The sequence below is a fragment of the Muntiacus reevesi genome, chromosome 7, assembly GCF_963930625.1.
Source record: "Muntiacus reevesi chromosome 7, mMunRee1.1, whole genome shotgun sequence".
In the NCBI taxonomy this organism is placed as follows: domain Eukaryota; kingdom Metazoa; phylum Chordata; class Mammalia; order Artiodactyla; family Cervidae; genus Muntiacus; species Muntiacus reevesi.
The window spans coordinates 27,851,126-27,873,052 of record NC_089255.1 but is presented as its reverse complement, the minus strand read 5'-3'; the positions used below and the strand labels follow the sequence as shown (position 1 = coordinate 27,873,052).

At 44.4% G+C, this 21,927-nt stretch overlaps 2 protein-coding genes across 2 annotated transcripts in view; one reads left to right on the top strand and one right to left on the bottom strand.

Moving 5' to 3' along the window:
* The window catches only part of RYR3 (ryanodine receptor 3), a 368,483-nt gene extending 357,499 nt beyond the window's left edge, over positions 1–10,984 (top strand). Inside the window, exons 99-104 of the mRNA XM_065942024.1 lie at positions 3,410–3,544; positions 4,752–4,908; positions 5,965–6,029; positions 6,433–6,533; positions 8,849–8,900; positions 9,836–10,984. Of these exons, the coding sequence (XP_065798096.1) occupies positions 3,410–3,544; positions 4,752–4,908; positions 5,965–6,029; positions 6,433–6,533; positions 8,849–8,900; positions 9,836–9,931 (606 nt within the window). The 3' untranslated portion in view covers positions 9,932–10,984. The remainder of the gene's footprint in view (positions 1–3,409; positions 3,545–4,751; positions 4,909–5,964; positions 6,030–6,432; positions 6,534–8,848; positions 8,901–9,835) is intronic.
* Positions 10,985–11,283: 299 nt separating this feature from the next.
* The window catches only part of AVEN (apoptosis and caspase activation inhibitor), a 196,106-nt gene continuing 185,462 nt past the window's right edge, over positions 11,284–21,927 (bottom strand). Inside the window, exons 4-7 of the mRNA XM_065942023.1 lie at positions 21,387–21,457; positions 15,429–15,524; positions 12,252–12,612; positions 11,284–11,428 (exon numbers count right to left, since the gene is read on the bottom strand). Coding sequence (XP_065798095.1) covers positions 11,313–11,428; positions 12,252–12,612; positions 15,429–15,524; positions 21,387–21,457 — 644 coding nt within the window. The 3' untranslated portion in view covers positions 11,284–11,312. The remainder of the gene's footprint in view (positions 11,429–12,251; positions 12,613–15,428; positions 15,525–21,386; positions 21,458–21,927) is intronic.

The window sequence follows — 21,927 nt, the reverse complement described above, 5'->3', positions numbered from 1 at the left end:
TTAAGTGCAAATCCACGCACGAATGAGACATGTTCCCTCACATCTCTAAATCTTTCTGGGAGGAAGGAGAAAAGAAGGTGAAGTTAATTACAGCCATTATGGGAAATAGTACGGCAAGTCCTCAAAAAATTCAGTATAGAACTGCCATGTTATCCAGCAGTTCCACTTCTGGGTATATAGCTCTCTCTCAAGGAAATGAGATCAGTATCTTGAAGAGATATCTATATTTCCATGTTCATAGCAGCATTATTCCCAGTAGCCAAGATATGAAAACAACCTATATCTGTCTTGGACAAACAAAATTTGTTATGGACATAGAGCAGAATATCATTCAGCCATAAAAAAGAAACTTCGTCATTTGTAGCAACAGAGATGAAGCTGTAGGGCATTATGCTTAGTGAAATAAGCCAGACACATGAAGACAAATACTGTATAGTGTCATTTTATGTGAAATAATAAAAAAGGCAAACTTCTAGAACCAGAGAGTAGAGCAGTAGTTACCAAGGGGTGTTGGGGGAAATGGCAGTATTGGTCAAAAAGTACAGACTTTTAGTTATTAAATAAATTGCCAGTGGGGATCTAAAGTAAAGTATGGTGATTACAGTTAAAGCTACTGAATTGTATATTTGAAATTTGCTTAGAAAGTAGCTCTTCAGTGTTTTCAACATACACATACAGGAAATGTGCGAGATGATGAACATGTTCATTAACTTGAGTATGGTGATCATTTTATAGTATATGCATACATTAAGTCATCACATTGCACACCTTAAAAAATGAAAATTCCAACCAGAAAAAAAAGTTAAATGAACTTTTAATTGTTCTAAAATGAAAGGGTGCTAGATTATCAGATATGATGATGGTTTATTTCTTCGAGGCTTCTGGTAGCAGCAACAGTTTCTTGGTTGACACTAAAAGGAATGGAGGGAAGCTAGAGATAGACATTTGCTGCCACAAAAGCTAAAAGTTTGGGGAGGTGATAACAGAACCTGTGATACAGATGTTTGCTTAGCATGGTAAATTCTTCCTTACAGAATCTGCAGAGAAATAGCGTTGTGTATTATTTTTCCATGTGTGTCTTGGGAAGTTTTATCCTATAAAAGTGACCTCTCCCAAAATGTGATTTATGGAATGCCAGTTCGCCAGTATGGTTTTTTAATCAAAAGAATTATTTTCTTCCCCTTTACTCAGATATTGAAAGCTCACATTTTGTTGATTTGGCTTAGTGGAATTATACAGCAAAAGTACACCTTAAATGCAAAGTTTCAGTTCAGTTACTGCCATGTCTGACTCTGTGACCCCATAAGCTGCAGCATGCCAGGCCTCCCTGCCCAACACCAACTCCCAGAGCCTACCCAAACTCATGTCCATTGAGTTGATGATGCCAACTCATTTTTTTTATATGGGCTTGCTGACTACACTGACAAGATGGTTTTTAAAAAATGTGCCTAGCTTGTACCATGTGCCTAGTGTTGCAACAGGCTCATAACCACCCTGCAAAGTAGATGTTATACTCACTTGAGAAAGAAGAGTACTGAGACTCAAGAGAGGCTAAGTATTTCACCCAAGAGCACTTTAGCACTTCTAAACCAGCTTCTTTCTGTGACGTCTGCTATTTAAGATATGTTACTAAATTCATTGTTCAAGAAGTCACTGAATATATTAGTTCTGGTACTTATCTTGCCCGCTTCCTTTTGTGTAGCAACTTGAGGGCAAAGATTTTATCTTGTTGATGTTCATCAAATGAAGCCCAACACCTATTCCCTGGTGTAGGCTAGATGACCAGGTCTTCTAGAGTCCTCATTTATGGTGCTTCCTAAAAGCCAAGAAACAAACAGGCCCTATGACTCCAGCAAAGGTCCAAGGAAGGTTTCTTCGTTATGAAAGATGTCACTCTGAAGTTACTGTAAGAATGTTTATGGTTGACCAAAGCTGTGACAGTTACCCAGTTCATGGTTAGTTATGAAATACTGTGATGTGGGGATAGATACCCGCCAGCCCAAGGAATCTGTAGTTTCCATTTTTTACAAATGTGACTGAAGTATTGTTGATTTACAGTGTCATGTTAATTTCTTCTGTACAGCAGTGTGACTCAGTTATTTTTTTTAATTGTATAGTTGATTTACAAATGTGTTAATTTAATGCAGTTTCTTTAGAAGCAGCATTAGAACTTAACAGTTACCAATGGGGGTAGGGAAGGATAAATTAGAAGTTTGGAATTAACATATACACACGACTACATATAAAATATAAACAAGGACTCACTTTACAGCACAGGGAACTATACTCACTATTTTGTAATAACCTATAGGGAGAATATGAAAACGAATATGTAGGTGTGTGTGTGTATAACTGAATCATTGTGCTGTATGTACACCTGAAACTAACCACCACTGTACGTCAACTACAAATAAAAAGCAGCAGCTACATCATGAAGCTTCAGGTCATTGCTCTCTCTGTAAAAAACCAAAGTAACCATCCTCAGAGCGCCATCACTCTTCTCATCCTTAAATCCCTCTGTAGTTTACACGTGCAGCACCCCGGCGTTAAGTCTGCCCAGGCTGTTGTAACAATATACAGTAAGTCCCCTACATACGAACCTTCAAGTTGTCAGCGTGCCCTGTATGCCAGCTATTGTACTATACCACTGTACTTTTCAAGGTACTATAAAATCTAAAATGTCTTATTTTTTGTGTTTGTTATGTATTATTTATGTGAAAAGTATTATAAACCTGTTAAAATACAGTACTATATAGCCAGTTGTGTCAGTTGGGTATCTAGTCTAACTTCGTTGAACTTAAAAAAAATACTCTCTTGGAATAGAACTCATTCGTACCTAGGGGACTTACTTTGCTCAAGACTGGAGGCTTAGACAACAGACATTGATTTTCCTCTCAGTTCTGGAGGCTGGAAGTCCAAGGTCAGGATGTGGGTAGCTTGGTTTCCCTGAGGCCTCTCTCCATGGCCTGCAGCTTTTTCACTTTATTATGCTTCAGTGCATACCTGGTATCTCTCCCGAGTCCTAACCTTCTCTTCTTGTTAAAAAAAAACCAAGTCAGATTAGAGCAGTGCCGACCTTAACAGCCTCATTTTAATTTAATCACCCATTTAGAGGCCCTTAATCATCTCTTTAAAGGCCCCGTCTCCAAATGCAGTCACATTCAGAGGTGTTGAGGGTTAGGGCTTCAACATATGAATCTCAGGGACCCAATTTAGTCTGTAAGAGCTGATCATTACTCTTTTCTCCCAAGCAGCCTGTTTTTCTTTGGTCTCATCTCTCTTTTGGCATCTGGAGTGTCACAGCCTTCGTTCCCATCCTCTCATCGTTCCACTTTCCTGTTTTCTTGGAGTCTCCACCAACCTTTCAAGGTGAAGACCCACTTCCTCTTCTCTCTCTCTTTGCTCCCAGTTGGTCCTGACCGTCGGTCTCCTGGCCGTGGTGGTTTATCTCTATACCGTGGTGGCATTCAACTTCTTCCGCAAGTTCTACAACAAAAGTGAAGATGACGACGAGCCCGACATGAAGTGTGATGACATGATGACGGTGAGTTCCCTGTGGGGCCGCCCGGCCTGGCTGGGGGAGCAGGGCTGTGGGCAGAGTGGAGACACGACAGAGACGAGAGCAGAATACTGATGTCTGGTCCGGAAGCGAGGCGGGCCCTGGAGAGACGGAAGTGGTGGGATATGCCGCTTGTCTGGGTCCAGGTGGAAGCAGCACACAGGTAAGCGGGCCGTCATCTGTCCACGTTCACGTGTGTAAAGATGTGCGTTACCTATGTCTGTATCTCACGGAAGTTTGGATTCTTTGCCTTTGAGAGCGGCAAGCAAAGAATCCCATGAACCTGGTGCTCAGTTTATTTCAGCAAGCCAGTGGGGCTTTTTTCAGAACACGTGTCATCTGGAAGATGTCATAGCAGTGGGATTGGGGCGGGGCTAGAAGGGTCTAGCTGCAGCCGCATCTCTAGACATTTATAAGAACCAGATTTCAGGAAAAGAATGTGTGTATTAGAGACCAGTGACAGTACACTGCCCACCCACCCCCCACCCCCCACTGTGATCCTTTCTCCAGAAAATGGAGGCACTTTTTGGCTAAAAACCTTCCATATACTTTCTCAGGGCAAGCACCCCATGAGACAGCAACACTACAGTTGCTGAAGCCCCAGTGTGACCAGCTCAGGCCCTGTGATGCCCCTGGTTTTGATTTACCAGCCCTAAGACTGCCTCCCACACTTGCATCCCGAACCCATCACAGCCAGTCAGGAGGAGGGACAGGGGGCAGCCTGGTCTGTGAGCCCTGCCTGGTGCATGCATGCAGCTTGGAGGAGATGCTGTGGGGAGCCCCGCGCTCCTGGGTGTGCGGAGAACGCAGGAGGAGGGGAGCCTTTTCCTGGAGGCTGGCACTTTAAAATTAAATGAGATAAAATTCATATCTGGCCTATGCCATCCTCCTCAGAGCCGAAAGTCCTTTTATCTTATACACGCCTAGAGTGAATTCTCATGTGTGTGTCCAATAGTTCAAAACTGTTTTTTAGAAAAGGAGCAAAAACTTTTAAAGGCTACATGGAACAACAGTCTTTCCATCTGTATAGACAGCAGAGGGTGCAAGCCCAGAGTTAGCAGTATGAATGTGTTATTGTGAAGCGTACCCTTCTCCTGCCTCGGGGCAGTCATATTTTTGATTACATGAATGACCGGACCATCTCCATAACAGCAAATGATTTACTCAAATTGCCATGATTTTTCTTCTCTAGTGTTACCTGTTCCACATGTACGTGGGAGTGAGAGCTGGAGGTGGCATCGGTGATGAAATTGAAGACCCTGCTGGGGACCCATATGAAATGTATCGCATCGTTTTTGACATTACCTTCTTCTTTTTCGTCATTGTCATCCTGCTGGCCATCATCCAAGGTATGCTTCCCCGTTATGTTGTGTGCACGGGGCTGAGTCTAGATCTCTTTACCTTTCTGCATCTATCACTTAATTGTTTTATGTAAAGAGGTTTGTGCATTCACTTACTCGTTCATTCAAACAAGACATTTCTAGACATCTATTATATAGAAGGCCAAAGATATACCCAGGCAGTACAAGAAACTTGAACATCCTTGCAGAGGACCACCCTCCTTCACTGCCAAATCTGAATTGATCATTTCCATCTTATTCTACTTCTTAAGTATCTCTTATGGCTAGTATGGGCCCTCATGATTTCTGCCCTGGTCATTTACCTCCCAGGCAATGGGGTGGGGAAGGAGCAGAAAGAGGAGCTATGAGACTGTGACATGTTTTTTTTCCTTCTTCGCAGGGAAAGGTACTGGTATGCTAGTTAGTAGCTTGTCAGGAATTAGAGAATGATGGTGATAGATTTAGTTTAAGTCATGCCAAGTCGAGAGACCTATGAGCCATACAGGTGTTGACGACCAACAAGCAGTTAACTCTAATAGGTCTTTTAGGAGACAAATCAGGAATGGTATAGGATAAAAATATTAAATAAGGACATATAAAATAAGTATTAATGAATGCAAAAATAAAAGAAATGGGATCCATTAGTTGTGGTGGTTGAAGATATGGGTGTGGAGATTTAAAAGCAGAAAAGCTGAGGAGGAACCCCGATTGATACACATCAGTGCCTAAGGGGCTAGAAGAGGAAGAGCGCATAAGGAAGACAGAAAAGGAACAGCCCTGCAAACAGCAGGACAAGGAAGGAAGGATGAGAAGAAAGAGTCAAGAAGGAGTGAGTAGTTGGCATCAAATATTGCAGAGAGGTGGAGAGGAACCAGGAAAAGTGATTAACCAGGATGCAGCATCTGAAAACACAAGTGGGTTTTGTTTTTGTTTTTTTCTGATTTTGGTTTAATTGTATCATTCAGCTTCATCATTCCCCTTTTTATTTTTTAAACAAAGTGACTTCTGCTCTGAACTACTAAACAAGTTATGCAAAGCATTCTGTTTTCATATTTAAAATTCCAGGTCTTATTATTGATGCTTTCGGGGAGCTGAGAGACCAGCAGGAACAAGTACGAGAGGATATGGAGGTACCTACCGTTCTACTAATCCCAACTCCATTTTTCTATCTCACAGCAAATGGATTTTTTAAACAAAAGGTTCTGCTCTTCCTCAGCCCTAGGCAAAACTACTACCCAAGTTTGTTTTCCGTGCCTGTCCTCTTCTCTGCGCCCATGCACCAGCTCTGGGCATTTCTTCTGCTCCACCCTCGGTGCCCTACCCGCCTCTGTCATGGCCCATGCTTAGATGAGAGCAGGTACCCTGCGCTAGCCAGAAGCTAGGTACATGAGACGGTGGAGTAGGTGACTAACAGCCTGAAGCACGAAAGGGAAATATTTTTCAGTATCTCTCAATTCAGTTAGAGATCATCACCCTTTTTCCAACTGCCTGTAATGTCACGCCTCCTCATGCCTTTTCTGTTATTTTTCTCAGACTAAATGTTTCATCTGTGGGATTGGCAATGACTACTTTGACACGACCCCTCATGGTTTTGAAACACATACCTTACAAGAGCACAACTTAGCCAACTACCTGTGAGTATCCTCGGTCAGAGGCGGGGACGGGGCTGGGGGGAGAGCAGTGAGTTAAATGCAGTGAACATCTTACAGTTCGCGCTCTGCTAATGTCTTTTCCTCCTTGGTCTCTGGAAAGTAGGAGCAATTAGGAAAGAACTTGCAGGAGTCCCCTTGAGCCGTATCTTTGCCATATACCCTGCCTCTCCTGTCTTCCTAGATGTGTGCAGACTGTTTCTGCTTTCTCCACCTGGAATTAGATCTCATCCCTTCCCAAGGTCCTTTTACCTCCAGCAGGTTTTCTCTTGGGGATTTTTCCTGGCACCTTATATTTCCTAATCCTAAACAAAGAAAAATGGTGATGGCCCCACTTTTCTTTCTCTTCCAGAAAAAAATGGAAAAGTGTGCCTGTTCACAGTCTCCAATTTCTCTCTCTCACAACACTCACTCACTCTCCCCTGCAGTTGGCCTTCCTCCCCACCAATTCCTATTTGCTCTTGTCAAGGCGGCCCCTGACCTGCACGATGCTGGATTCCAGGGTTAATTTCCAGGCTGGGTTTCTTTAAGATGTGTGTGTTTCCACATTACTGTATCTCAGCACCTGAGGCCTGGCACCCAGTAGGTAAATAATAAATATCTCATTCGGGCAGAAGGTATTCAGAGTCTACTGTGTGCCACAGACTGCCTAGGAAACTTATAGAATTTGCAGGGAATATGCATCACCTGACAATTCAGATTCTGTAAGTGATCATCATTTTCAAGAAAAGAAACTGCTGGGCTCTGCTAACTGGCCTGGCCCTTCCCCTCTGTGTCTACCCTGTATTGTTTAGAAAACTCGAATCTTTCTTTAGGATAGAATGGGCCTTGCCACTGAGGGAGGTTACTGTCAAAGAGAAGTAACAATGTCTTTTTGCTAAAATGAGTTTAAGACAAAAACAGGTTTAAAAAAAAAATCACTTGGGCATACCTTTCCTCACACCATGAGTGTTCATCGTTGTTTGCATCCTCATGGAGGTGATCAGGATGGATGTACTTCTAGAAAAGATGGGCCTGTGGCTCATCTCAGGCCTGTGGATAAACACTTGGGACTCTGGAAGGTACTTCCCATGGCACTCTGTACATAAGAGTGTATTTTCTCTGTGCCCCTCCACTAGCAATCTTGAGGGGAGAGAACCAGTCTTATTCATGTTTAAAACTTCCCCCGCCCCTGAAAATTGTGCTTTGTGAATTAAATGTGCTAGGAAAGCAGTAAGGTCCTATATGACAAGATACCGGTCACGTTTCCTTTCTTAGTCTGATAAAAGGAAGGAAGGAACGTAGTTATTGCTTCACTGTGGGCCACAATCTGAGACTGTAAACCTAAGAATATCCTGGGAGAACTCAAAATCTGGGGCTTAAGCTCTCCTCACCCTCCCAAGGATGCTATGTACGCTTTCTCTTCCTTTCACCAGCCTCACGGTCGTTTTCCTGAAGAGCACAGGTCAATCCCCTTGGATGCTGTCTCTGAGATTGCATGATGTGAGCTGAGAGGCAGGCCCTAGCCTCCCATGATTCTGTGTTCCAGACGTACTCAAACCTTAGACACAAGCCTCCTGGTTAGAGCAAGTGAAACTACACTGGCCTACCCCCGTTGCCTGGAAAAACAACAACATACACTTTTGGAAAAATCAGGGCAACTGAGTGAGACCCAGTACTTTTCTGTGACATATCTTTGAGATACACATGGTTTCAATTCTGCATTCCTGTAAGAGGATAAACTGGCCAACTAAAAATTATATGGTTAGAGTTTCGGCTACCATTTTATTGTTTATATTAGGATTTTTTTAAAAACAATAAAATGGTAGCTACAATGCTTCCTCAGAAGTGATCCTAGCTCAAGGTTTGGTGATAGTAAAGTGTGAAGTCACTCAGTCGTGTCCGACTCTTTGCGACCCCATGGACTGTAGCCTACCAGGCTCCTCCGTCCACAGGATTTTCCAGGCAAGAGTACTGGAGTGGGTTGCCATTGCCTTCTCCAGGGGATTTTCCCAACCCAGGGATCGAACCCAGGTCTCCTGCATTGTAGGCAGACGCTTTACCGTCTGAGCCACCCGTTAAAGGGCCTCTTTTCACAGAAAGGCTCATTTTGAGATTTATGTATATTAGTATTAGAAAATAATGGTGTATGTTGTCACACCACGTTTCCCCAATTCTGAAAGGTACAGTGGTCAACGTGATGCTAAACAATATATTTGATCCTCTCCCCAGTTCACTTCAGTAAATGAACTTTAGTTTTCTAACCAAAGTATCTAATACTGTCTTTCTCTCAGTTGTTAAAGCTTTTTTCCTTGTTCCAGGTTCTTCCTCATGTATTTGATTAATAAAGATGAGACAGAGCACACGGGACAGGTGAGAAATATCTAATAGAATCACACCCCTGTGTTAGAGCTTCCCCTTCCTAAGTCAAAACTCACGAAGAGTAGAGAAATGACCCCCTCCATCTCTTCCATGCATTTCCCCACTGCTTCCTGCATTGTGAACCATCTCTTGTGAATTACGAAGTCAAACTCCCATCTGTTCCACAAGGCCCCCTGGTTATCCTTCCCAGCACACACTGGCGTTTGCTAAGCCCTTAGGGTTGCTGCTTCTGAGCAGAAATCACTGGAGGTAGGAGAACGGTAACAGAGAAAATGTGAGGCCGAGTGGGCGGTGCCGCAGAGAGCAGGAGCGTCAGAGAAAAAGGGTGGGATAGAAGGCGCAAGGAAGATAACGACCTCCTGTGTGGGGGACGCAGGGACGCGGAGGGGTGGAGGTGACAGAGTGTGTGTCAGAGGGATTCTGTGACTAAGTATGAACAAGAAGCATAAAGGCAGAGAACAGGGGAGGAAGAGGCAGGTTATGGAATATTCAAACATCACTGGCTTTGTAGGAAAACTTCATGGCTCAGACACTTAGAGGCAATTAGCATCCATATCTAGCCTTGGTTCTCCCAGCCCCTGCCTCAGTGGGCACTCACTGCTGTCTCCTCATCCATTCTGCCTCCTCCCAATTACAAATGATGTGGAATCAACTCACTGCTAAATCTTTAAGTATTTTTAGTGGCAATCATTGAGTTGGTTTCACTGGGGGTTTTTAGTTTGGGATGGTTGGGGAGGGGGGTGGTGGTCAGAAGGGAGAAATGACTTCCTGCTCCCAAAATAGCCTGGAGGGGGGGCAGTGGCTGAAAATAGAGCAAGAGAGAACGGTGCCAGTTGGACCTCATCCACATCAATATTCCCAAAGGGAGACAGAGACGGAAAATAAATTGGGTTTCAGCTTACTGTGGTTGGTTCTCACTATTTCAGGAATCTTACGTCTGGAAGATGTACCAAGAAAGGTGCTGGGATTTCTTCCCAGCTGGTGACTGCTTCCGGAAACAATACGAAGACCAGCTTGGATAAATGGGAATGAAAGACGCCTCCACCATATTCTGGACGGTCAATAAAATCCTTCTCTTACAATTCTGCAACACATTGGAAAAATGCCGTTTCCTAAAGGCCGCCCGTACAAGGAAGATTCATTACATACTTGTGATATTTCGGAATTGACTTGGATTTTTGTACTTAATGGATTTACACGGTGGGAGATGACCTGTCAAAATGTTAAAAGGATGGCACAGCATCAAGGAAGCTCTAGTGGAAAGTCTTCACGTTTTTTAATTCTAACTAGTGTGTGGGGATGACATCACTGAGGGAAGGGCTGGAGATGTAGGAAGTTTTAGATGCATAATACCTGGAATTTTAAACACTTGAATGCCACGTGACAGTAGCCCACTAGTGATTCATGGTCTGAGCTACAAAAAAAAAAAAAATCATTTTAACTGCAGTCTAATTTTTCCCATGGTACTTGCTAGTGAATGTATCCAGAATCAGCTTGAAAAGCTTTAAGCAGTTAAAGAAATAGAAAACAAAAAACCACCACTTTGTCGACACTGAAATATCGATTAAGTGCCTTAAAAACCTCTTTAGATATAGCTATGCAAGTTTTTTATGTTTATGTTCAAGATGGACAGTTCCATTAATTAGTTGTGTTGATCTTACTTTATGAACTGCACTTGAAAAGTTATAAGATTTTTGTTTTTCTGTAACAGCTTATCAATTGCTGTTATTAGAAGTACTGTACTGAAAATTCAAAAAAAAATCTCAACCTTAAGCCAAATTGAGCAACGCTTTATGGTCCCTTGTAAGTAGTGGAGCTGCTCTATTTAGGTGAATCTCCTTAAGTAACATGAAGTGCCCACTGCAATAAAGTCATACACACCACTCCACGGCTTGGCCTCTTGTAATGAACCACCTTCTGGATGATTCCCAACCACCCTTTGACTGCAGGGGAAGGGACATGGAAGTAACAAATAGCCCAAAGCCCCCCCACACAAGAAAGAAAAAAAATCTACAGACCAGTGTTGTGTTTATTTTGGCCAAATGCATGCCTGGTTGCTTAACTCTTTTCTCTTCATCAGCAGCACCTGCTGTGCTGTAAACAGAGGAAGAAACTGGAAACAAGGGCTGAAACATCTCTTGCCCTTAAGGCATCTATTCAGTTACTAAGCCAGAGAATGAATGTAGCGAGCCTCTTAAATGTCTATTTCAGATGTTGTTGAACATGGAGGAAGGCATCTACTGCACTAATAAGCGTGATGGCCACATGGGCTTGGGCCGTGCTTGTAAACCAGCTCTTCTAGGACAGCCTTGGGCCTGCGCACCCTTACAAGGCAACCAAAATTGGCTTCAGGCAATTTTCATTTTCTTTTCCCTCTCTCTTTTTCCTTCTCTTTCCTTGTCATTAGGAAATCATGCTGTCCAACCAGTCTTCAAGCTCTTCCTCCGTAACATTTCTGGATATACTTGGTTGCCCCGAGGCCACGTTCTTTTCTTCCAACACAGATGGGTTTGCAGGTTCTAAGAAAATAAACGCAAAGTTAACAACTTCACGTTAGTCTCAGAATTGAGGGTTAATGCCTCCCTTGGGTTTGATCCATGCGAGAAATCAACCAAGTTGTTACTCCCCACCCCCCCCATAAGAGGAAACGTTCTGGTATTGTGCCTACTCCCTAAGAAGATCCAATAATACCTAAACAAATTCATAAATGGGGTAGATTTGCTCTTCTACTTACTTGAATGGTGAATCTCACAGTTCATGAGGGTTTTTTGGGGGGTTTTTTGTTTTTTTTAAAGACCAATAGCTCTGTCTCCTTTTTACTAAGCAGTGATCCTGGAAAGCCATGAGAGGGCCCTGAGGGCAGTGTATGGACGGGCCAGTCACTAGGCCTCTCCTTGTCAGATGGGCCACCATCTCACAGAACGGGCATGTGAGGAACTCTCCTCCTTTTTAAACAAAAGCGGAATAGCAGGCAAGAAGCACACAGACTTGGTCCCCAGGCCCGTTCAGACAGTCGATTAAAAGGTCTGCTGTTGCACAGCTGAGGCCACAAGGCTCTAAATGCCTTTTATAGCATGAGTTCAATTTGTAGCCCCAGGTTTAAGATTGCAATCAGGCAGGTAGCAGCTTTGGAAGGCCAGTATTATCGAGTGAGAACGATGTTGTCAGAAAGGTCAGCTCAGGGGGAAGCAGAGATGTGAGCACAGAAATAGATGTCAGTGAATGAGGCCAGATCGATGGCAGACACTGATGAAGATGTGTGGGGATGTGATGGAGGTGAAGCTATTCTCAGAAAAACACCAGAATCAAGAAGATGGGTGGGGAATAAAATGAAAACCGTACCTGCTTCTTTGTGGACCACCTCCCCACCTTTCTCGGATTCCAGGTCCTGAGCTGTCTGGTCTGAGAAGATGTCACCTCCCTCTTTCACAGGGGCATCTAAATTAAGCAGCAGATCTAGCTCTTCTTCCAAATGATCTGCTGCCAACTGCAGCAGGGAAGTGGGGTTCTGAGAACCCTTGGAAGGACCCGATCCTGGGCCGTCTTTACCCGGGTACATGGGGAAGCCAGCGGTGGTGGACTTCATCTCAGAGGGGGACCCCTTTCCTCCAGGCCCAGAGGGCCCCTTTAGCTGCATCCCTAGTCCCTTGCCATCATTATTTCTCTTTGGTTTCACCTGCGGGAGCTCTAAAGGAAGGGCCGTCTGAAAGAGAAGCACAATATCTGAGTTAAAACTGTGAGCCCTGCCCTATATGCTTAAGCAGAAACTAAAGCAGAGGAAGCCATCAGACTTTGTGGAGTAGGAAATTCAGTTCGGGCAGGAAGGTCACAGAGTGTCTCCATCCAGGCTTGCCCCAGCACCCCTTCTAATTAATAGGGGTAAATGTGGGACACCTCCCCGCTATGTTCACCCCAGCCTTGTGCTAACCAGATTAGAGCTGAAATCAAAAGTCCCATGCGTTCCCATCACTGGCCTGTGATCAGACAGAACCACAGGCCTAGGTGAATACACACTTAAGCCTCTGACGAGGCAGATGTCTGTAAAAGGCACTGAGGAGTAATAAGTAAACCAGATCTGTTCTTCGTACTAAAATGCACAAATACAGAGGTGAAGAGACAAATTCACTAAGAAGAAAAATAATGTTACTAACGGTCGATCATTCGTGAGTAAAAATTGCTAGACACTAAAGAAAACATTCTATCTGATTACATTTGTAAAAATTCCCCAAACAGGCAAAACTAACTCTTGAATATTAGGAGTCTGGATAGTGGTTTTAGGGAAGTACTGCTTTGGGTCAGGGCTGGGTGGTGGGGGTGGTTCTGGGTGGTGGCAATATTCTGATTCTTGATCTAGATGGTGATTCCATGGTTATAAAGATTTACATGTGCACTTTTCTACATGTTGTAATTTAATAGAGTTAGACCCTCCCCCCAGGTGACTGTAATGTAGAAGACGATTGAGAACCACAGTTCTGGAGGGAGGACCTGGGTGACCAGCCTGGCAGCAGTCGGGTAGGTTCAGAAGGAGGTTCAGCTGCTCTTGGAGCCACTGTCCCCTTACTTGTACATTTAAGCATCCTGAGCAGATCCAGTTTGCTAAAAACTCCTCAGGGCTTTTAAGACAGTAGAGCCTGACACACGAACTTAAAACACTCACCCAGCACTGTCAGTGTGCAGGGTGAAGCTGGGATGTGGGCCCCTGTTCTAATCTGGTAATCACTCAGATGGTCTGGATTGGCTGTCCGGCATTATTTTTGTCTGTTTGTTCACTCCCCAGGTGAGTAAGGTACAAACACAGTTGAGAATAACTGCTCTACATAACCGGGAAGGGATGACATTTTAAAACTATTTAGCCAAGTTTTCAAAGTTCCTGTAATTACTTTATATCTTTCCTCCTAAGGCCTGCCATCCTTCACTTTGGATTTCTCATAACACTTCCCCCCGTTTCTCTTCTCAGCTCTGGGGTCCCCATCACCTTCACCCCAATGAGGTCCTGTTAACCATTCCTCATTGTGTGGGACCAAACCAAGTATGTCTGAACTCTAACCATCTCTGGACACCCAGAAGAAAAATAACACTTGCCCTATCATTAAGACAACCCTAAACATGCCTAAAGAAGCCCCAGGGTGATTCCCCATCAGAGGCAAATGCCAGTCTTTCTACTTCTCAGCCCTGAAGTGTCCCCCAGCCCTGAATTCTACTTGCCCTAAATTTGAGGCACGTTAAGTGCCACAGAAACAGCAATTGGATGGGTAACCAGTTCATGTGATGTTTAAGCTTGGCATCATATTCATCTGTAGAACAAAACTGATCATTTTAGTTGCTCAGATTCTATTTAGTACTGCCCAGGGTTTCACTTAAAAAAAAAAAAATCCAGTCAAGTCTCAAAGAAATTTCTAAGTTCCTTCTGGTTTATCATTGGACCCTTCCTCTCTTATCCCATTCAGTGGCTCCTCTTACCTACCCTATACTGGTTGTAACCCCCAAATTTATATTTCTAGCCCTTAATTCTGAACTATAAATTTCTACATTGGATTTACTATTATTTTCACTTTGAAATCTCAGAACAAACTCATACTGTCCAAGTCTCGCTGATACTAGCTACCACTGGATTGCACAAGGTGGAACACCTAGAATTCTTTGCCTGCTCCTGCTCCACTACCAGTATTTCACCAAGTCCTATGTAGTTCAGTTATTGGGAAAATCCAGTTTCCCACCGCTGCTGGTCCAGGCTACAGCATTACTCACCTGAACCGTGCAAGAGCCACTCACTTTGCCTCTCCTCATCCACACTACTTGTGCATGGGTGTGCATGTGCAGACTTCCCCGACACACCCACCCCAATCTCACAGTCTTCTCCCCATTCTGCAGCCAGAATATTCTTTGTTATTGTTGTCATTACTAGCACTGCTATTACAGATCTGATTGAGTTACCCTTCTTTAAATCTCAACTCAAGTGTTGCTATACTTTGGCTCTCAGTTTACCTGTAACTTCTTCAGAAAAGTCATTCCTAACATCATAGCAAGGTAGATCAGGTTCATTATTACATACTCTCATAGCACATGGTGCTTATCCTTCACAGGACTTAGTGCAGTTTGGTAACTTGATTAATACCTGTCTTTCCCAACAGATTAAGCTCCATGAGGGCAAGAACCATGTCTGTCTATTCACCACTGTAACCTAAGTGCCTAACACAGAGCCTGGCACATAAACATTTTGGGTACAACACAAGTCAGACTCTGTACTTTTACATTTCATTCAATTCCATTACATTTTATCCTTTAAAATGTTCCAATCCTTTATCCTTTAAAATGTTCCAAATATATCAATAAAACAGGATAAAAACTTTGAAAAGTATTTCGTTCTCCCTCAAAACTTAACAAAATTCTACCTGATACAAAACCCTCAGCCTGCTTGAAGGAAAAGCTGATTCTGAGACATCCTGCAGGGAGATGCTTTTCAGTTTGCTGCTTCTGCCCTAATTTACACCAGCCTCAAGATGCCATCAGAGTTCCTACCTGAACCAATTCAGCAGCAACATTGAGTCGGAGTGAGAGAGGCAATTCTTGAAGGGCTCGAACCAATGACTCACAGTCCACATAAAATGCTGAATTCTATAGAAAACAGAGAAACTGATCAATCAAGATGATTACGTTTGACCTTTCAGAAATAAAAGGGCACAGGACGATAGTAGTAACTATAAATAAATCATCCATGACTTTTAGCTGGGAGTAATCCGATCATAAGTCACACCTGATATGGTTCTACCATCTCTGCATGAAGATAAGCAAAACCAAAGCCACCTTCTGAGCCACAGCTCAGGTTGTCAGAGTAGCAGCAGGGTGGCAATCACTCGACTGTACAGATGGGAATTCCCCAGTGCCAATGGTTAGGACGCTGTGCTTCCATGGGGCGGGGCGCGGCGGGGCGGGGGCAGCATGGGTTTGATCCCTGGTCAGGGAACTAAGATCGTAGAGGCTGCACTGCATGGCCAAAGGAAAAAAAAAATAAAAAAGACCGCATGGTAACCTGGAAACTGTGGACGTTCTTGGAATTACAGAGAAAATTCAAAACATTTAATGAAACATAACTGGACACCTCCTCCATATTCAGATGGCTGGCCTTTGGGAGCGCAGTGGAGAGCTGTCTCGGCAGTGACTTGGGGCTGACAGGCACAGCCGGAGGAGTCCAAGTGCGTACACTTCCCTTCCAACCAGAAATCTGGGGTGGAAACTTACCCTCCAGCTGGCAGCTCTGTGTGAGAGGCCAACACTAAAACTCCCTGGGATTCCATTCCCATTTACAGGCGCCAAGTCCCATCCAGGCAATGCCTTCACAGATTGACTGTATTTGAGAAGGCATTCCAGATTATCTCATGACCCCTAACAGCTGCTTCTAGGTACCCTGGCCATCCAAGAGAAGTGAAAAACTAAAAGGTGGGTGAAATCATCACATTAGAGTCAGATACCACCAACCACCTCATCCACCAAGGACTGTCACAGGTCTAGGCAGAACTGTGCCTTCTGCTATGATCACGGACTTCAAGTTAGAGAAGAAAACCCAGGGGTCATGGAGTCTCAGATCCACTATAAGGATGTCTTGGGTAGATGGGTTTATGATGACTGGAGGTGGGGAGTCATTCCTGGAGTTCTCAAGTAGAGTCCCAGCACTAAATCCAGACCCACTCAAACTCCTGAGCCTCACAACAGAAGTACACAGGGATCGAAAAATGCAATACGGCTTTTCAGCTGCCCTTTTGAAAGTTTCTGGAGATGGCTAGCTCTTAGGGGAGCAATGTTGGCAGCATCAGATGTGGCCCCTTGCCCTGGAAAAAAAAAAAAAACTTACATCTAAAAATAGAGAGAGAGTATTTAGGGAACAGGATGGAGGAAAATAAAACCCTGGCAGGAGAGCAGGAAATTCAGTCCACACAGGCCCTGCCTCAGTCCTGCACTCAGCACACCCAGCGCTTCATTAGGGCCAGCACGGCCAGCCTTTGTTTTGAAGTTTGAAAAAAATCTCTGAGACCACTAGAAAAATGTGGTCCTGAATCTGTAACACATGAGTAAATTACCTCATTACAAAAATGAGGTAAATTACAGAAATCTCACCCTTCCCACTGCTGAGGTGTCTGCAAAGACCCACGTGTAGACCCCCTGCTCCCTCCACCATGCCTGCCAACTACTCAGAGCTGCTAACCACTCTCAGGTCTCCAGAGGAGGGCCATGGAGACGTGCTGCGGTCCAGCTACAAGTGCTCAAACTTCCTCCCCACGTTCACATCAAGTGCAACACACCACAGGTCTATTGTTAACAAGGAAGAGTCTGTGAGACGTGAGGAATGGCCAGGCTGTGCTTGTGTGTGTGTCCTGAATGACGGACCTTTGGATGCTCCGACCCCCACATCTTTAATTCCCACCCCCCATCCAAGCCCAGGTGACAGGGTACCATCTCCATGCCCTCACGACACTTCAGCCCAGCACAGTGGTTTCTCCTGGTCTCCCTGTAGAAGTCTCAGAGCCTAGAAACTGCCATCATCATACACCACTGTGTAAGAAGACTTTCCCTTCTTTTGTCACCAGTTTGTCCCCTAAAGAGCTAAAGCTGAATGCCTTCCGACATAAGGGGAGCTGTAGTGAATCCCTTGTAATAGTACAGTGTGAATTTGAAAACAGGTTTGATTGGAATAACCACCATGAGTTAGCTTTTTTGGGCTCCATGTTGTAAAGTAATTGGTGGGTTAACTTCGCCTGGAGCGCCCGGCTTCCACACCCACCTGGCCAACTCTATATCCACTCACAGTTGGAGCGTGTGTGAAGCCTGGCCACCTGGTGCCTCCTCTTCTGCAGACGTGGAGGCTGGGAGGGCACAGCCAGCCTTGACTATTAGAACGAGGTCCCTCCACCCCACGTCTCTGCCATAGTGTGCACAGAACTTGGTCTGGATGGTGAGAATCTATTCCCGAAGGTTCCTCCCTGTCTAGGAACTCGATCAGGCTCCTAGTCTCAGTGTCTATATATAAAGGCCATCTGGTGAGGAAAGAACCTGCTAAAACTCCACTTACAGCCTCTAATCAGACCATTATACCTTCCTCGGTAGCTACAGAACTCATTGTCCACATCTGGGGACTCGGGGCCACTTTACAGCAGAAGTGCCCAAATGAAGCAACACTTAGGAGTCAGCTGGGATGCCTTCCATGTACAGAGTCCCATCCAGAACTGCACTCTCGGGGGGGAGTGAGGGAGGGCATAATACGCCATTAGAAGCCAGGTGTTCGGGAACCACCACACACCACCCAGTGCTTGCTGCTGCTTGAGGAAGCGATATGGAATAAACCAGTCACTAGTCAACAAAACTGAAAAGTAAAATGAAAAGAAAAAAAAAGCCTCAGATGATTTTTAAAAAATAATGGGCCTATTTTTTTCACCCTACAAAGTTCTCCTCCCACCTCACATTCCCTCCTCCCATGTTATCACACTGTCCAAAGAACAGGTCTGAAAACCTCACTCAGGGATCGGAGGGACCAACTCCCCTGAAGAAACGGGGCCAACGCGGCTGCAGCAGGGACCCTAAGTGCCAGGCCACAGCCCCTTCGCCCTGCACACGGGCCACAGGATTGTGAAGGCCAGTCCCGGCCGCGGTGCCGGGCGCCTCCCGTCAGGGGCTGCACCGGGACCCACTGTCAACTCTGCTTCCTCATGTCACCAGCCGCACTGGGGACATGGAAGCACATGAGGAACAGACAGACAGATGGACAGACAGACAGGGAGGTAGGCAGACGGACAGATAGAAGGACAGACAGACAGGAAGGTAGGCAGACAGACAGACAGTAGATAGATATATAGACAGACTCTCCTCTTCTTTTTCTCTCTCAAGTAAGCAAAAATAAACAGAACCAAATGAGGAGTGAAGTGGGACACAAAGCATTTCTGATGGTGAAGTGATGAATTCACTTTGGGATATGTCCTACTAATACTTCAACTCAACACACTCACGCTCAAGACTGCCTTCTTTTGCTCCATGAGTTGTCACTGCTCACCTCGTCATCGTGCTGGGGAGCTGAGAGCCCCTGCAAATCTTTCTTGTCCTTATGTCTCCTGTCTGGCCCGTGACATATTCTCCGTCGTCCTCCACGCAGGCTCATCCATCAGTGAACTGTCTTCCCTGCCACAGCCCCACGCTGTCAGCCCATATCCCCTCCCGTGATCCAACACAATATCCTCCCACTGCTTTTCCTCCTCCAACCTCTGACCTCTTCTGTCCCTCCTTCCCAAAACTGTGGAGGTCCAATCTAGCCATTTCCATTTTCTTGCTGAACAATACTCTTGTGAACAAGTAACAGTAGCAATAAAGGCTAATTTTGAGTGTTTCCTATGTGTCAGGAACTGCACAGAACTTTTATTTACAACCCAATCTAATCCTCATGACAACTCTGAGCTATACTTAATGATTAGTTCCATTTTACAGATGAGAACTAGGATTTACACTCAGGATTGTGTCTCTGAAGGCTATGCTCTCACCCACATGCTAAACTGCCCCAGATGAAAATGAAGACAAAATTGCTGGTACTAAGTGGCCTAGACCTACCCTGGAAGCCGCCTCTTCTGAGAATACCACAGTCCAGCTATGCTCCCAACTCCGAGCACAGCCTGGTCTTTCAGATCTCATCATTCTCCTGTTGTTCCCCAGAGAGGATCTGCCAGAACCACACTTGTCCACCAGGGCCATTCAAATGATCTTCACCCCACGTTCCTTCTCTCAGTCACTGCCAGTCCAAAGCAGATTTCTTCCACCATATTATGTTCACTTATTATACCAACTATCTTATGTTGCATTCTTTTTCATTTATCATCTAAACATTTACTGATCATCTACCACATGTCATCTACCACTATGCTAAGGCAAAGGGCCTAGGGTGATGAACAAGCATGAGCTTTGTCTCATTCATCTTTGAATGCTGCCGCTGCTGCTGCTAAGTTACTTCAGTCGTGTCCGACTCTGCGACCCCATAGACGGCAGCCCACCAGGCTCTGCCATCCCTGGGATTCTCCAGGCAAGAACACTGGAGTGGGTTGCCATTTCCTTCTCCAATGCATGAAAGTGAAAAGTGAAAGTGAAGTTGCTCAGTCGTGTCCAACTCTTCACGACCCCATGCATTGCAGCCTACCAGGCTCCTCCATCCATGGGATTGTCCAGGCAAGAGTACTGGAGTGGGTTGCCATTGCCTTCTCCCATCTTTGAATAAGGGGCATGTAATAAAATATATAATAAAGAACAAGTGCTCAGTGTTTTGATGAATGAAAAACCTTAGAATTATCTGAAAATCTCAAGGTAATTAAAATGTTCTCTTTTAGCCAACATAGTTCAAAGGAGTTAAAACACGAGCCATTTGGCTTTCACTAAATTCTTCTGTTTATCTGTTTTTAACTGTCCTACAATTCTAAACCATACTCAGGTACATCCCAAACAGACTCAAGAAAAACAAATATTTTTAATTTCCAACTTTTTCTATGTTGTAATACGTACTCTTTGTAAAGTGACAGGCAGTTATTTTACAAGTCACTTTCCTCCCCTCTGTCTTTCTGATAAGTCAGTGTCCATCCCAAACAACTGAACATAACACCAGCCCACCTGGGATTGCAAGTCACCTACTGTGTGTACTGAGTTGACAACAGAATGGGCAGGAAGGGACCACACCTTACCCATCAAGTCTGTGGCTCGGTCTCCTGTCTGAAGCTGTGGGTGGACAGTCTGATCACTGTATCGGACAGTGTGCGCTAGTCCTGGGGCTGGGGAGCATATGCCAAACCACCACTCATTCATTCTCTGTGCATTTTTAAAGGGTGAGAATACCTGTCATCCCTCATATGAAAAGAATCAGTGCAATCCTGCTTGGAGAATCATCAAAACTCCTTTGGGAAGAAAATATGGTAGGAATACAAAGAAAATAAAGTGTGTGGGTTTTATGGATTCATTGAAAGACTATGATACTTGTTCTTATTTTATAGCTTTCTGCTCCTAATTATAGATAAAAGAGTTATTTAAAACTACGAAGTTAAGGATTCTCTTACGTAATACCAAAAACACTGTGGGAGAAAAAAAAACGAATTCTCAACTAATTCTAAGAGGAATTTTCACAGAAAGGGAAAAAGTGGAAGGCCATATGGCAAGGTAATCCACTCAAAATCATAACCATAATCTTTGGCCCTGCAACCCAGTCTGTATGAACTATAGTCACAGATGAACCATGTGAGGACTTCACACAGTGGCTGGTATGAAGGTCAACTCCAGCTCCAAGAACTTGTAAAATCTAAGCTCCCTGAAAACTTTCTAAGCAATTTAGGTAACTAAGGCTGAACTGTACACGAAGTACTAGACTCTTCTCTATGTGAAGACTGTCTAAACAACAGTGCAAAAGATGCTGGTCTTTATCCTTGAGAAGAGCCAACCCACATTCAACACAAGGCTTCACCTTACCTGTTTGGGGCATGAAGCTTCACCATCCCACTCTTTCTCCTCGGCAAACCGGAACTGTGAGAAGGAGTCCCCTGGGAAAAGAAAAAAACATACAATTTTACATCAAAGCCAAAGGTGAACACTCAGTTCTCTAAATTTCCCTTTGGAAGAAAAAGTGCCATTTCTGAAGAGCTGACCATCCCAAACTTGGTGATACCATTCGACAGAAGGTCCTGGTCCACGTCTTTCCACAGCAACCTGTGTGTAGGGGGCGCTTGAAAATATTGTTAACAGCTGTATTCATTGTTTTATTCAACTCTCAATAAGCCACCATCGTACACATTTGAGGAACAACTAAACAGTCCTGGCCTGCAGACATGGCCGTCTACCCATTTTAAGCATATTTTCATCTCTCTGCATAGTGTATGCATGGAAACTGATATGCATGATTTGGGGGGTAGGCAAGCAGAAAAGGACAGAGAAAACTAGAACTGAAGGAGAGCAATTCTCAACTGACCCATAATATGATGACTTAAAATATCTCTTTGAAGTGAGGTTACCA